This window comes from Salmo salar, chromosome ssa28 (assembly GCF_905237065.1).
Source record: "Salmo salar chromosome ssa28, Ssal_v3.1, whole genome shotgun sequence".
Taxonomy (NCBI): domain Eukaryota; kingdom Metazoa; phylum Chordata; class Actinopteri; order Salmoniformes; family Salmonidae; genus Salmo; species Salmo salar.
The window spans coordinates 28,934,798-28,950,088 of record NC_059469.1 but is presented as its reverse complement, the minus strand read 5'-3'; the positions used below and the strand labels follow the sequence as shown (position 1 = coordinate 28,950,088).

At 41.6% G+C, this 15,291-nt stretch overlaps 1 protein-coding gene across 2 annotated transcripts; it reads right to left on the bottom strand.

The window, feature by feature from the left end:
- Positions 1–4,919: 4,919 nt before the first annotated feature.
- Positions 4,920–14,591, bottom strand: LOC106589826 (ATP-dependent RNA helicase SUPV3L1, mitochondrial). Of its 2 annotated transcripts, none has more exons than XM_014180209.2 (15): positions 14,126–14,591; positions 12,570–12,647; positions 12,332–12,439; positions 12,107–12,221; positions 11,620–11,788; positions 11,343–11,454; positions 11,094–11,171; positions 10,840–10,931; positions 10,480–10,660; positions 10,175–10,268; positions 9,526–9,745; positions 9,321–9,401; positions 9,021–9,197; positions 6,000–6,148; positions 4,920–5,809 (listed from the first exon to the last, which is right to left on the bottom strand). In XM_014180209.2, exons 1-15 carry the CDS (start codon positions 14,409–14,411, stop codon positions 5,419–5,421), a joined length of 2,331 nt encoding a protein of 776 aa, XP_014035684.1. In that variant the 5' UTR covers positions 14,412–14,591; the 3' UTR covers positions 4,920–5,418. The 2 variants fall into 2 exon arrangements, with proteins under 2 accessions (XP_014035684.1, XP_014035685.1); XM_014180210.2 differs by lacking the exon at positions 14,126–14,591 and adding an exon at positions 13,091–14,112.
- Between the last annotated feature and the right edge of the window lie 700 nt (positions 14,592–15,291).

Genomic DNA, 15,291 nt, shown 5'->3' with positions numbered 1-15,291 from the left:
TAAAGCAAAGCAGTTCAACACATATAACAACACAGAGTTACACATGGAGTAAAACAAACATACAGTCAATAATACAGTAGAAAAAATAAGTCTATATACAATGTGAGCAAATGAGGTGAGATAAGGGAGGTAAAGGCAATAAATAGGCCATGGTGGCGAAGTAAATACAATATAGCAATTAAAACACTGGAATGGTAGATTTAACAGTAGATGAGTGTGCAAAGTAGAACTACTGGGGTGCAAAGGAGTAAAATAAGTAAATACAGTAGGGGAAGGGGGTAGTTGTTTGGGCTATTTATAGATGGGCTATGTACAGGTGCAGTGATCTGTGAGCTGCTCTGACAGCTTGTGCTTAAAGCTAGTGAGGGAGATAAGTGTTTCCAGTTTCAGATATTTTTGTAGTTTGTTCCAGTCATTGGCAGCAGAGAACTGGAAGGAAAGGTGGCCAAAGGAGGAATTGGCTTTGGGGGTGACCAGTGAGATATATACCTGCTGGAACGCGTGCTACGGGTGGTACTTTGCAGGTATCTAGTTCTATTGATAATTCATTGGAGACTGTCTGATGTTTTTGGAATGATAATACTCATTAAGATAAGACTCCCATTTAAGTTGTCTAGAGTAAATCATGAACCTAGGCTGCATTGCTAAATACCTCAGCTACTTCGGACTAAATACCTCAGCTACTTCGGACTGTCCACAAGTGAAAGAGAAGGTGAAGCCCAAAGCTTTCGTCTTCTGATTAATGTGCTTCTTTTGCAGGAAGTATTTCAGAGACTCACATGGTCAAACAGCTGTAAAAGAAACATGGTTGGGCAGATTACTTAAAAAGAAAAAAGGAATCGATGACTGATTACAGATTACATGACAATAAAGGTAATTAGTAATGTAATCTGTTAACTCAAAATGAGTAACGCAATCTGATTCCTTTTGCATTACATTTCCTAGGTTAGACAGAATCGGCCTCCTCCGTTTATGCTGCAGACCTATACGTGTTGTCTCTAACTCTGCCCACAGAACTGCCCAGCATCCTTGGGAAAGTACTGGCTCAGATGCTTGCTGCATGGTATTGATGAAATGGCATCACTGCTAAAAAGTCAGCTTCACAGTCAAGTTCAATTATCATTCTTTGATTGTACAATTAATTATAGGCTTACTCCACCCAGCCACCAGCAAGCAGATTGTGGCCAGGGAATGGTCATTTTAATGTCTGACCCACCCTTAACATAACAGTCTGGAATGATGAAGATTTCAATAGACAGATTTAACGGATCCAAGAGAAATCGGATTATTGCATGAGTTGGATGACAAACTATGCACATACTCTGAATGTAGATTATTTAAAGTTTGTAAAAATTTGCAACTGACCTTTAGGCAAATAACTGACCAATGAACCTACAAAGCTATAGAAATACTTGACTCTGTCCAAATAAAGGACCTAACATACTGTAAATATTGTAGAGGTCTAGATAACAGCCTTGCAAGTGTGAATGATTCAGAATAGTATGACTGAAAATACATAAGCTATTCATTCCATGCTTTATTCTCATAGGCCCATTTGTGTGTGGGGGGGGGGGGGGGGGAGTACAAAGCTGTCCTCTTTAGTTTCCTGTATCCACACTTCAAACAAAACTAAACAGACAGTTGAAGATGGAGCATGAAAAAGTCTTAAAAAGGGCTTACCTGTTGCTACTGCACTGGGCCGGGAATTGACTACAGTATTTATGTTGAAAATTATGTAAAAGTCATCATTGTGGGGATAGTTTCAGAACCAAATAATAATTCAACCCCTGATGACAACCACACAGCTGACTACTTGAAATTACAACATACTGTAGTTAATGTACACTACTGTTCAAAGTTTGGGGTCACTTAGAAATGTCCTTATTTTTTAAATTAAAGCACATTTTTTGTCCATTAAATTAACATCAAATTGATCAGAAATAGTGTAGAAATTGTTAATGTTTAAATGACTATTGTAGCTGGAAACGGCTGATTTTTTTTTAATGGAATATCTACATAGGCGTACAGAAGCCCATTATCAGCAACCATCACTCCTGTGTTCCAATGGCATGTTGTGTTAGCTAATCCAAGTTGATCATTTAAAAGGCTAATTGATCATTAGAAACCCCTTTTGCAATTACGTTAACACAGCTGAAAACTGTTGATGATTAAAGAAGCAATAAAACGGGTCTTCTTTGGAGTAATGGAGTATCTGGAGCATCAGCATTTGTGGGTTCGATTACAGGCTCAAAATGGCCAGAAGGCAGCCAGCATCCCGGAGTCGCCTCTTCACTGTTGACGTTGAGACTGGTGTTTTGCGGGTACTATTTAATGAAGCTGCCAGTTGAGGACTTGTGAGGCATCTGTTTCTCATACTAGACACTAATGTACTTGTCCTCTTGCTCAGTTGTGCACCGGGGCCTGCCACTCTTTCTATTCTTGTTAGAGCCAGTTTGCACTGTTCTGTGAAGGGAGTAGTACACAGCGTTGTACGAGATCTTCAGTTTCTCATATGGAATAGCCTTCATTTCTCAGAACAAGAATAGACTGACAGTTTCAGAAGAAAGTTCTTTGTTTCTGGCCATTTTGAGCCTGTAATCGAACATACAAATGCTGATGCTCCAGATACTCAACTAGTCTAAAGAAGGCTAGTTTTATTGTTTCTTAAAATAGCACAACAATTTTCAGCTTTGCTAACAATAGCATAAGGATTTTCTAATGATCAATTAGCCTTTTAAAATGATAAACTTGGATTAGCTAACAACGTGTGTAACGAGTGCGCTGAGTCGGGAAGCAAGTACAGGGAGGGAGTGTTTTAGTAAATAAAACAATAAACACAAACAACGCACTGACATGAAACAGTCAATAACACCTGAGGAGAGAACCAAGGGGAGTGACCGATAAAGGGAAGATAATCAAGGAGGTGATGGAGTCCAGGTGAGTGTCATGAGGTGGTTGACGATGGTGACAGGTGTGCAGGATAATCAGCAGCCTGATGACCTAGAGGCTGGAGAGGGAGCATACGTGACAATGTGCCATTGGAACACAGGAGTGATGGTTGCTGATAATGGGCCTCTGTACGCCTATGTAGATATTCCATTAAAAAATCTGCCGTTTCCAGCTACAATAGTCATTTACAACATTAACAATGTCTACACTGCATTTCTGATCAATTTGATGTTATTTTAATGGACAAAAAAATAGCTTTTCTTTCAAAAACAAGGAAATTTATAAGTGACCCCAAACTTTTGAACGGTAGTGTATGTATTGTATGCCCTCTACATATATCAGTAAACATGTTAGACTGTGTGATTACAAATCCCATTCCAATAAACATGTTTTCAGAGGACAAGGTCCCCCTTTTTCTCACAAGCCTTACTGTGTCTCCATGGAAACGAATAATGCAACAAGGTTAAGCATTCCTCAAGCAACAGTGTGAAATAAATGTAGCCACATTAAGCAACCATGACAGCCAGAGTTTCATCCCTGAATGAAGGGCCTCCTCATAGAAAGGTTTAATCTGTCTCAAACAGGCATTTCACATGCATGCATGTATGAATGAAATAAAATGAAATAAAATAAAGTGATCCTGTAAACTGCACTAAATCCTGCTATGAACTATTTGGAAACTAACATTAACATTTTTGCCAAAAAAAATCTACCTCTAGAAATTGTAAACCATCCTTTGTGTTGTTTGTCTCAAACAAACTTGGGGAAAATGACTATCATTGTTTACTTTGCTTCCAACGTACATAAATCAAAGCATCCATACAAATGTCAAAATTGTAATCCTGTACAGTAAATGTATGGCACGCAATTTACATGTTTTGTGTCGCCAACATCCGTATTTCTATAGCAACTAGGCTAGTTACAGTATGTACACATAGCCCCCCCCCCAAAAAAAGTTGCTGATCAAATACAATCCTTCACACATCAGAAATGCGTCACATTCTTGATTTGGTCCTCCTGAGGCTTGGAGGAATGGAAAGAGAGCAAGTGCACAGCAAACATGTTCACTTCTGTTACCTGTAAATTCTATCCTGCAACTACAAATGTGTCTACTCAAAGCAATACAACCTTAATCAGAACAATCTGGTAAAGTTCGAGAGGAAACCGTTTCAGTCCTTGAGCTTGTGGCTCTGTGTCCCCTCAGGTACAATGTGTGTTTTTCTTCCTTTCCTAATCCATGGCCCCTCCATTGGCCCAGTAATGAGTAGCCTAGTTCTAGTCTTTCTCTCTCACTACTCCTAGCAATGCCTTGGCTCGGTTCCAAAGAACACTTTCCTTTGGAACCATGGAACCTTTTACTGTGTCCAATTCGAAAGAAAAGGATGGGTTCAACAACAGAAAGGGAAGCCTAGATCTATGTACGGTATCAAGCCCATGTTTTTCCTAGGACCTTGGTGGGAAGATCCAGGGTCATTTCAGTCACAGTATAAGAGTGCTCACTGCTTTAATTTCTAACAATTCAGAAGGTTGAAACATCATGTCCCCTCACAAATAACAGCTTCAATCAGTTCACAAATGTGATTGTTTTGTAACAAATTAGGAAATAATGAAATTCTGTCTCCATTCCCTCTCAGTGGCTCTTGTGTTTTGAAAGTGGTTAAAACGAATCCCAGTGGCTGTTGTTTTGAAAGTGGCTAAAACTAATCCCAGTTCAGAGAGAACACTGAGACCATGCTGAGACCTTGTGCTGCATTCTAAGTGTCACATAACCTTTATCATGTGGTATGAAGTGTTCATTATAAAAGACGTTATAACCAGTGTCATAAGGCAAGAGATTCACTGACATGACATCTTATAACCATTTGTTATGAAGCTTGAGGACATGTTTACATTGTCGTTACGAGTAAAATAAAGACTTAAGAGACTTGTCACCTTACGTCTCACATACAATAAATACAAAGACCTCGACAAAAGAAAAATGTAACTTTTATTTTATCAATCACATTATCACTTGAACTGTCAGTTTCGCAAATCATACATAGGAGCATATAATTAGTGGTGTAAAGTGCAAGAGACGATGTCTCATAAAACATTTGAGTTTCTGTTACAGTAGTCTAGCCCAAGCATAGGATGGGCACAAATTGCTCAAGGTATGTTACCTCCCCATGTAAAAATGTGTCATTGCTTTCTGCATGAGACGGACTATCTACGTGATGCAGTCAACCATTTTACTTTTCAAGTGATATAAAATAAGACAAAATGACTTTGTAATAAGATATTTATTTACCCTTCGGCCCACAAAATGACTGTTTTTGAGCAGTTATAGACAGGAGCTGGGACACACACAGTCCAATTGGTCAACAGCTGCATAATACAGCCTGGTATGAAGTCCCGTCAAAATAACCGGAAACAGGTCCTGTTTTTCACAACAACTAATTCGGAGACTGGAGCGGTCACTTTTTCTTCCCTTTAAATTTTATTGTTCAAAGTTTCCGCAACCAGTTTGCCTCCTACTTCCTCTTGACGGTGCTCCTTGGACCACTCCTTCTGCAATTGCCTTAGGAGGTCGGGAGTCAGTAAGCCCTCCTGCACTAGGCGGGAGCCTAGGGACTTGTCCAGCTGCCCAGCCTCTACTCCACTGTCCTGGGCTTTGGGAGCTCCTCGAACCTTCCTTGGGGATACTGGGCTGGGCCCCGGCCTCCTCTGGTTGGAGAGGGGGTCTGTCCCAGGGGTGGCGCTGGTCTCCGTGGCTCGGATGAGTCGTGTGATGTTGCGCACGCCCAACTGGATGATGCTGTCCAGCTCCTGCTGGATCTCTCGGACACGATTGGCATCCGGGAACATGTCCATGAAGCGATAGCTGGAGACAAAGTCATAAAGAGAGTATTATTAATATCTGATTGAGAATAATTGCAATAAAGACAATCAATGACCTCATTAGGCACATTGTGTAACTAAATTCTGTGATGACCTTTAGCACAACAAGAACACTTGGTCATTTTGATTGGTGAATGATTTTGGTAAGGTAGAGTGGTGAGAGATGGGATCACCTGAGCCAGAGGTAGAGGTCTAACACATCATGGACAGCCTCCAGGTGCACCAGGTCCTTGATGTTCTTGGGTGGGACCAGGGGCCAGCTGACGAGCCGACACACCCAGTCAAAGGTCAGAGGCTCATCTCTGCTGAACTGTCTGGCAAACTGGAGACGGAGAGGGCGTCACCTCACAGACAATCAGTGTCTCATCATCCAGAATCAATTACCATAGGATTACCTTTAGACCATAGTCACCGTAATGTTTCACCCAACCCACAATAGATCTTATCAACACTGCTGCCATAACAACACTGATGTCATGTCCCTTAAAGCCCGACAACTAACAAAAGCTTATCAATGGTGCTACAGTTACTGTACGACCGGAAGACAGCTCATATCAGAGGCAAACTGGCAACATACTGATCATGCCAGAATATGAATCAATGGAGTGACTCATGCAGGGACGTGTGCTTCCCATGACAAATTCTATATCCAAACGGTAGACCCATCACTGAATGACAGGAAAATTCAGAGGTTAGAGCCGTATTCACAAAGCGTCTCAGAGGAGCTGATCTAGAGCCAGGTTCCCCCTGTCCATACAATCTTGTTACACTGAGGGAAAAAAGTATTTGATCCCCTGCTGATCTTATACGTTTGCCCGATATGTCCCTAATAATCAGTCTATAATTTTAATGGTAGGTTTATTTGAACAGTGAGACCGAATAACAACAAAGAAATCCAGAAAAAGGCATGTCAAAAAGGTTATAAATTGATTTGCATTTTAAGAGGGAAATAAGTATTTGACCCCCTCTCAATCAGAAAGATTTCTGGCTCCCAGGTGTCTTTTATACAGGTAACGAGCTGAGATTAGGAGCACACTCTTAAAGGGAGTGCTCCTAATCTCAGTTTGTTACCTGTATAAAAGACACCTGTCCACAGAAGCAATTAATCAATCAGATTCCAAACTCTCCACCATGGCCAAGACCAAAGAGCTCTCCAAGGATGTCAGGGACAAGATTGTAGACCTACACAAGGCTGGAATGGGCTACAAGACCATCGCCAAGCAGCTTGGTGAGAAGGTGACAACAGCTGGTGCGATTATTCGCAAATGGAAGAAACTCAAAAGAACTGTCAATCTCCCTCGGCCTGGGGCTGCATGCAAGATCTCACCTCGTGGAGTTGCAATGACCATGAGAACGGTGAGGAATCAGCCCACAACTACACGGGAGGATCTTGTCAATGATCTTAAGGCAGCTGGGACCATAGTCGGGCAAGAAAACAATTGGTAACACACTTCGCCGTGAAGGACTGAAATCCTGCAGCGCCCGCAAGGTCCCCCTGCTCAAGAAAGCACACATACATGCCCGCCTGAAGTTTGCCAATGAACATCTGAATGATTCAGAGGACAACTGGGTGAAAGTGTTGTGGTCAGATGAGACCAAAATGGAGCTCTTTGGCATCAACTCAACTCGCCATGTTTGGAGGAGGAGGAATGCTGCCTATGACCCCAAGAACACCATCCCCACCGTCAAACATGGAGGTGGAAACATTATGCTTTGGGGGTGTTTTTCTGCTAAGGGGACAGGACAACTTCACCGCTTCAAAGGAACGATGGACGGGGCCATGTACCGTCAAATCTTGGGTGAGAACCTCCTTCCCTCAGCCAGGGCATTGAAAATGGGTCGTGGATGGGTATTCCAGCATGACAATGACCCGAAACACACGGCCAAGGCAACAAAGGAGTGGCTCAAGAAGAAGCACATTAATGTCCTGAGGTGGCCTAGCCAGTCTCCAGACCTTAATCCCATAGAAAATCTGTGGAGGGAGCTGAAGGTTCGAGTTGCCAAACGTCAGCCTCGAAACCTTAATGACTTGGAGAAGATCGGCAAAGAGGAGTGGGACAAAATCCCTCCTGAGATGTGTGCAAACCTGGTGGCCAACTACAAGAAACGTCTGACCTCTGTGATTGCCAACAAGGGTTTTGCCACCAACTACTAAGTCATGTTTTGCAGAGGGGTCAAATACTTATTTCCCTCATTAAAATGCAAATCAATTTATAACATTTTTGACATGCGTTTTTCTGGATTTTTTTGTTGTCATTCTGTCTCTCATTGTTCAAATAAACCAACCATTAAAATTATAGACGGTGATCATTTCTTTGTCAGTGCGCAAACATACAAAATCAGCAGGGGATCAAATACTTTTTCCCCCACTGTAACCCTTTACACTCTTGGGAATTGGCCTGTAGGGCTACATTTTAAATGTTTCTTACAAAATAGATATGGAAAAGAATATGCATAACCACGGCAGAAATAAATTAACAGTTCAGAGATCATGGGGAAATTATTAGACAAAAGTTGAGGAGAACAGTTCACCTGACAAGACTGAATCCAAACATTATACCGTTGATTTGTGCATTTTACATTTACTATACTTTTTGCCACATTTGATAATGAAATCTGAAATATGCTGGATACATTGAGTTACATAATAACACTATCCATGACAATTTTGGGGTAGGTGCAACATAAGACAAAAAAATTACAAGAGTTTGAGCGTGAGGTCTAACTGGTGTCTCCAAGTGGACCCACACCTCTCCAGACTGGGTACAGTTCATACAGAATTTAAATGTACTTTTATGACTCAAGGAAAGAGCCTTCAACTATAAGGTGCTTTTTTGATCTCTCCTAGCTTTGCCGTTGAGGAACTGAAGCAAACACATTTGTAGTTTGTTTGTGACACAGCCCTGCATCCCCACCTTTACACAAGTACTGTTGTTGTTTAAGCAATCCAAAAAAAGTCCATTATAAATAGCATGTTACTGTACAGCCAATGCGTTCCAATTGAGGGAACTTATCAGTGTCCAAATCTGCCATGTTCAACCTGAATACGGGTACGAGTGTAAAGGGTTGATAATGGCCTAAAAGGTGATACCGTGTATGACCCCTCCTACATTGTGAATGCGGGCCCAGAGGTTTTAACCAGTGTTGCTAATGGAATGGGGATGATTCTGCTGTAAAGATGTCTCTGCTCCTACCTTCAGGAAGGAGGTGCACACAAAGGGCTGCTTCTTGTTGATGGGTGCAGTGCAGAACACATATCGAGAGCGCAGGTTGAGGGGAATGTGCTGGATCATGTCAGCCAGAAACTTGAAGTCATCAATGTTGCACACAAAGTACATACCATCAACTTGGGAGAGGCTCACGAATATATCCTGGGGGTAGAAAGAAAAAGGGTTACTTTTAAATTAACACAAATAATTCTGTTCTAATCTGAATTCAACAGTAAATCTTAATTCTCGGTACAGAGTAATTTGTAGTGAAGTAAAGATACTTACTATCAGATTGGACAGGGTGGCATCAGGTAAGTGGTAGGCAAACATTTCAATCTGCTCTGATGTAGGGTGCAGCCCAGCTATCTAGGATTCGGAAAATTAACATCAATGTCATACTTAATTGTCATTAAATAAAATAAAGGATATTAAATAGTCAGATAGATCTCACAGTGGAGGTCTAAGGTCAGAAACGGTCCATATTCCTCACCTCGATGGCATGGACGGTCCTGCTGAGTATCTCCTTGAGGATAGGCAGGTCGTCGCGGTGCATGGTGGTGACCTCGCCCTCTTTAAAGATGGAGCTGAAGCGTCCTGCCCGCCCGGCGATCTGGAGAGCCTGAGACGTGGAGATGGTGTCCAGCTCCTTCTCACCCTTCTCATTGATGTTGGGTTTCACCAAGGAGTTGAAGATGATTCTCTTGATACTCCTAATGTGGGAGGGGCATGGCTTATACAGCTGTAGAATCATAATTTCAGCCAGTTTGCTACAGCAGGAAAATAATCCTGCAGCAACAGGAAATGTGAATTATTACGTGGACTATAATTAATGGACATTTTTGTATGGGTTGATAGATTTTTTGGTAAAGGAAAAATAAATGAAAATTCAAAAGTAAAAATTAAATGTCGGAAGCCTTTTTCAACCTATAATACAATACAAGTTGTACATTTCCTGCATTGTAACAACTACAACGCTGCTGCAAACTGAAATCAACTAATCATGCAAGAAATGTGTATGTTTTTTTCTGTTTAGTAGTTTTATGACAATGTGTAGAACAATGTACTTCAAACATAATATGAATTGTCAGAGGTCAATTAAAACAATAAGCTAACAAGATCAGCTTCAATGCTCAACTCACAGGTTTAGTCCCATCCCAATGGCATCCGTTGCAACCAGGATCTTACATGGGTCCTCTGGGTCATTGAACTTCTTTGCTTGAGATAGCTTGGTCCCTGTTGAGCAGATGATGGACAGTGCTTTAATGATACACACTATTACACCTCAAGGATTTGAGTGATGTCACGGTGGGAGTATATCAGCCATTTTGTTTTTCCTGTCCAGCACCTGAACAAGTTGAACGTTCATAGTTTTCACACCATTCTAAATCTCCATCAGCTCAATTACTGTGCTCTGTGGACATGTAAGAACAGAGGAAAGCCTTACCAGGTGGAAGGCTTCCGTAGATGACTGCACACTCCAGGCCTCGGATCTCGATCTGCCTACTGATGGAGTAAATATCGTTTTTGCTGAAGCAGACGATGCAGTCGCCTGGTCTCAGGTTATCCAGAGACTCCACAGCACGGTCCAGAATTGAACACGGAGTGAGCCTCTCGTAGTTACGAACCTGCCAGTAGAATATGTCAACTGTAAGACACTTGGCTTTTCTTTTTTAAACACTAGACGTCTGAGTTTTTAATTGATATTCAGCAGAATCATGTAAATGACAAGCAGGCCTCAACCCCAAATGACTGAGTCTCATTAGAAGCCAAACACACTAATGTTCAGTAGACTGGCCAGACTCACCTCCACCTCTTCACCTGTTGTGTACATGAGTTCTGTGACAAAGTTAATCGCAGCAGACTCTCCACACACATGGATCTCCTCAGCACACAAACCTATTCCCAGACAGAGAAAAACAAATAATCCCTTAGTTATTACTGTGAAATTATAATTTTACCATATTGTTATTGACCTAGTAAATATCTGGTAATTTATATACAATAACAATACTCTAATGGTCTGTAGTTTGTCCCAACGGTCACAGTGAAGTTACTGACCGAGAAGAGCCCTGGTCCAGGCCCATCCCCTCGAAAAGTCCCTAATCATCTGGATCTCATCAATAACCGCTACTTCATCTGGACAGAACACACGAGAAGACACGTTTCACATGTTAGTGAACACAGCAGGCGATAACCAATGTCAACAAATATCTAGCAGAACATGAACCCAATACTTACATGGAAGTGATAAAATAAACATATTTCATGTACATGAGGTTAAGTTGAGAGGTAAGATAAGACACTGACATGGAGTTGTGACACTGCACATCTCGATAGTACAGGCCACATGCTCAGCTTGTCTCCCCTCTGCATCCACAAATGTTCTCTCTTCTCCTGTCACCAAATCACATGGCACGCCCTGGGGAGAAAGAAACTTTGATTTAACGTCCTCCTTCGACATAGTGCTCTGAGAATTAAATTAAACATTTTTGCTTCAATTGTTTCAAGGTATTAGCTACACAACAAGCCTTCTTAATGTCTTCTCACTATGGAGGTTTACTAGTGAAAGAGGGATCATACTAACAGCAGTGTTGCTCTTTTCAAAGATCTCGTGGGCCAACAGCTTCAGCGGTCCACAGTAGACACCAGACTTGGCAGCCAGGTATCTCTGAATTGCATGATGGGTCTTTCCACTGTTGGTCGGACCGGCATGGAATATCACCTTCCTCTGTATAGCTCGAGCCTCAGGGTACCTGGGAAACATTCAGGTGCATGGCTGAAAGACATTTGTGTGGAGTATTGTGTGAACACAGCGCTGTATGTGTAAATATGTTAAGCCAGTAACCGAAAGGTCGCTGGTTCGAATACCTGAGCCGACAAGGTGAAAAATCTGTCGATGTGCACTTGAGCAAGGCACTTAACCCTAATTTGCACCGCATTACTATGGCTGACCCTTTAAAAACAACACATTTCACTGCACCTATCCCCGTATATGTGACAATAAAACAACAAAAACTATTGTAAAATGTGTTTAATGTTGAGATCACATGAAGATGAAGTGTGATACTTACCAATTAGCTGGTACACGCAGATCACTGATTTTTCGTAGATCCTCCATGCAGTCCAGCATGGGGAAAATCTGCTTGGCATGTCTCATGAAGTAAGGATAAAGGTCATCTATGTGGCCTGGTGAACACAAGCAAACACACTCATCAGTTGACAGGGTGTTCAGTTCCAACTCACAGTTGCTTTCAATCACCTGATTCATTACATCATAAGCAGAGTGTTGAACTCACCTGCTCCACAGCATATATCATTGAGGATGATATGAAGGTCTGCACTGAGTGTAGAGACTTCCAGCACATACTTCCGAAAACTGATGAAGGCTTGGTGAAAGAGACGAGCTAACAACACAGAGATGAATGTTTTGGTACTCCCATGAGGCTTGGTTGGAAGAGTATGATCACTAAACATATGTTTGATGAGGGTACCATACCGGTAGGCCAACTAGTTGAAAATGATTGTTGTTCTCACCATCGAGACCTTGATCCGCAGCAATTTTTTGCATCTCGTTCCTCTTGTAGAACTTATTCAGTATTTTTAGAAGTTCACCTGTTAGGAGAAACCACATAGTAACGACTGATAAAACAGTCATGTAGTAGGCCTATTATTGAAGCTATAAACATTATAGGAAGAGAGTCCCAGCGAACAACTTTTTCAAAATATATATTGACAAGGAATGTGACTAATCGTTCACAAGTCTCAGACTCATAGCGAGCTGTCACAGACATGGCTGTAAGACTAGTATACCGTTAGAATACAGCCACCATGTCTCAGGGCTATGGCTGCCCCAGTATCTGTGCGTTAGAGATGTCAAGGACATCACACTCACTGTTGACATCTCTACTGGACAGATACTGGGGCAGGCCATGGCTTGCCCGAATATACCGACTCTACCTTTACGCTTGTTTACACTGAGCTGCACTTGGGTCAGAAAGCAATCATCGTTACATTTAGCCCAATATTAGACTAAAGAAACCTAACATTACTCTTACCAAAGGACTTTAGATGTTCTGCTTAAAGGTGAATTGGCTCTGGAAGCAAGACAAATAGTGCATCCAAACATGAAACTATTCTCAATTGCAGCACAGTTCTAGAAACATAAATCCCTCTACTCTCATATCACATTGTTACAGGCTTTGGTTTTCCCATTTAGATTTCGAGGTTGGACGTCACCTCGTTAGTCAGTATGTGTTACACCTGTGCTGGCTTGTCATCTCGTTAGTCAGAAGGCGTTTCACCTTTGCTGGTACTAAGGATATTTAAGAGCACCTGGTACAGTGCACCAGTTGGCTTGAGAGATGTGGATGGTTAACACCTTTAGTTGGCGCGCCCTATTACATTTTTTAAAGACCATCCTTTATCAGCTCTTCATTAAGACAGTGTGGAGCTGGTGCTAGACGTGGGTTGGGAAACATACGTCAAAGCAGGGATGGGATATGCCACTGAACTCCAAATTGTACCTTTATCCACACTACTCCATCGAGAAGATTGAAGTACTGCTAGTTTTCCCGGATAACTGCCCTTTTCATCCTCATGCTAGTTATCAGCTGCTGTTATGGAATGGCACGTTGCATTGAACAAAGGAGTTGGTTGGTTGACACGGCCATTCCAAAATGGCCCCGGTAGCGACTGCTAGCTAGCATGAGGGCAAAAAGGGTTGTTTTCTGGAAAACTAGCAGTATTTCAATCTTGATCATAGTGTAGATAAAGGTCCAATGGCCTATCCCATCCCTGCATTGAGGTACGTTTTCCCACCCATATCTCGTGCCAGCTCCATGGTGTCTTCATATAAACGTGATTGCCTTCTGACCTCAGTGCAGCTTATTGTAAACAAACATAGTGGTACATGATCTTCCAATATTGTGTATAACCCTGGAAGATAGACCGGGGGTGCTGTATTGAAGCCATATTGGCACTAAATTATACAAATAAGTCCATTTCAGCTATACTAACAACTCATCTGTCTTAATTGGCAATCAACAACATTAACAGTTAGCGCAACAATATAGATGTTACAAATACAGTACTTCTGTCCAAAGGTTGCGTTAGCTCAGCTCCCACAGCCCAATCACCGCCGACATCACTCTTGACGTTGAGAGGCACAAATAGTGAGGTGTCTGGTGCTCGTGACGAACTGTTGGAATAAACACCTCGTCTGGAGGTCACAGGACCAGACCAGGGGTCTTTCAATGACGTTGTAGATCCAAAGTTTCCACAACGGCTGTCCACCAGAGCGTTTTTGTTTCGTACAGATTTGGCGCATATTCTGTGCTGTACTCTTGAGAACAACAGCATACAGCGGTTTACTGACATCCTTGGTTGCTAGATACAGTCCGCGATTATGTTGCCTTGTCTGGTGTGTGTCAATAAACACTTTTCAATGTCCCATTTTATGCAATGTGTCAATCTTTTGCTGGTAAGTCTTTGCACAGTATTGTAGCAGAGGACTGACTACATGGGCTTCTTTCTGTGATACAACGTGCAGAAGGACCCTTGTTTGCATTGGAGTCCAAAAATATGCCTGTAGCAATATGTAAATTATATATCATAGTAATTCAGGAAATAAGTTGATTTAATTAGTAAATATATAATTGTTTCTATAAAAATTACGTGATTATACGTTCAAATGATATATGTACTATATGAGCACATATCTACTGATAATACTTCTGGCATGTCTGTGATGCCTACATTTCACAACTCAAAAGGACCTTGAAAAGGTCAAAGCCGGATCAAAGGTTAAAGTGCGCATCGATAAAAACCTGAAAACAAACGTTAGTTATAAATTATGATCGCGTTTGGGGAGGTGCTGCCTTCATATTCATACCTGAACACAATTCATGAAAATAAAGCACACAAAAAAAAAACACATTTCTGGGATTCCAGCGTGATATAAGAGGTGTAGCGTGAATTTGCGTGATCAATGTCAATTGCATGTGTCTCACGGTGAATGCGTGAGAGTTAGCAGCTCTAGTTATACACAAATGCAAACGTTAACTTCATGCACAAAATTAAAATGCCTACTATAACTCAGCATTTGAGTGAGATCAATGGAACACATTATTCTTGTGATAGTTAAAATGTTTATGCATATAACCAGGTAAAATCCAAATGTGCAAATCCCTGTAGGTCCCTAGGACCAGGATTGAAACCCCTAATATACTGAACATAAGGTGCAACAACTTCAGTTCAT

Coding starts and splice junctions, on each gene's coding strand:
- LOC106589826 (XM_014180209.2), bottom strand. CDS start 14,411: ATGTCAGTAAACCGCTGTATGCTGTTGTTCTCAAGAGTACAGCACAGA. Junction 10,269..10,479: donor CTACGGAAGCCTTCCACCTG/GTAAGGCTTTCC, acceptor TCTGCTCAACAG/GGACCAAGCTATCTCAAGCA. Junction 9,402..9,525: donor GGACCGTCCATGCCATCGAG/GTGAGGAATATG, acceptor TCCGAATCCTAG/ATAGCTGGGCTGCACCCTAC.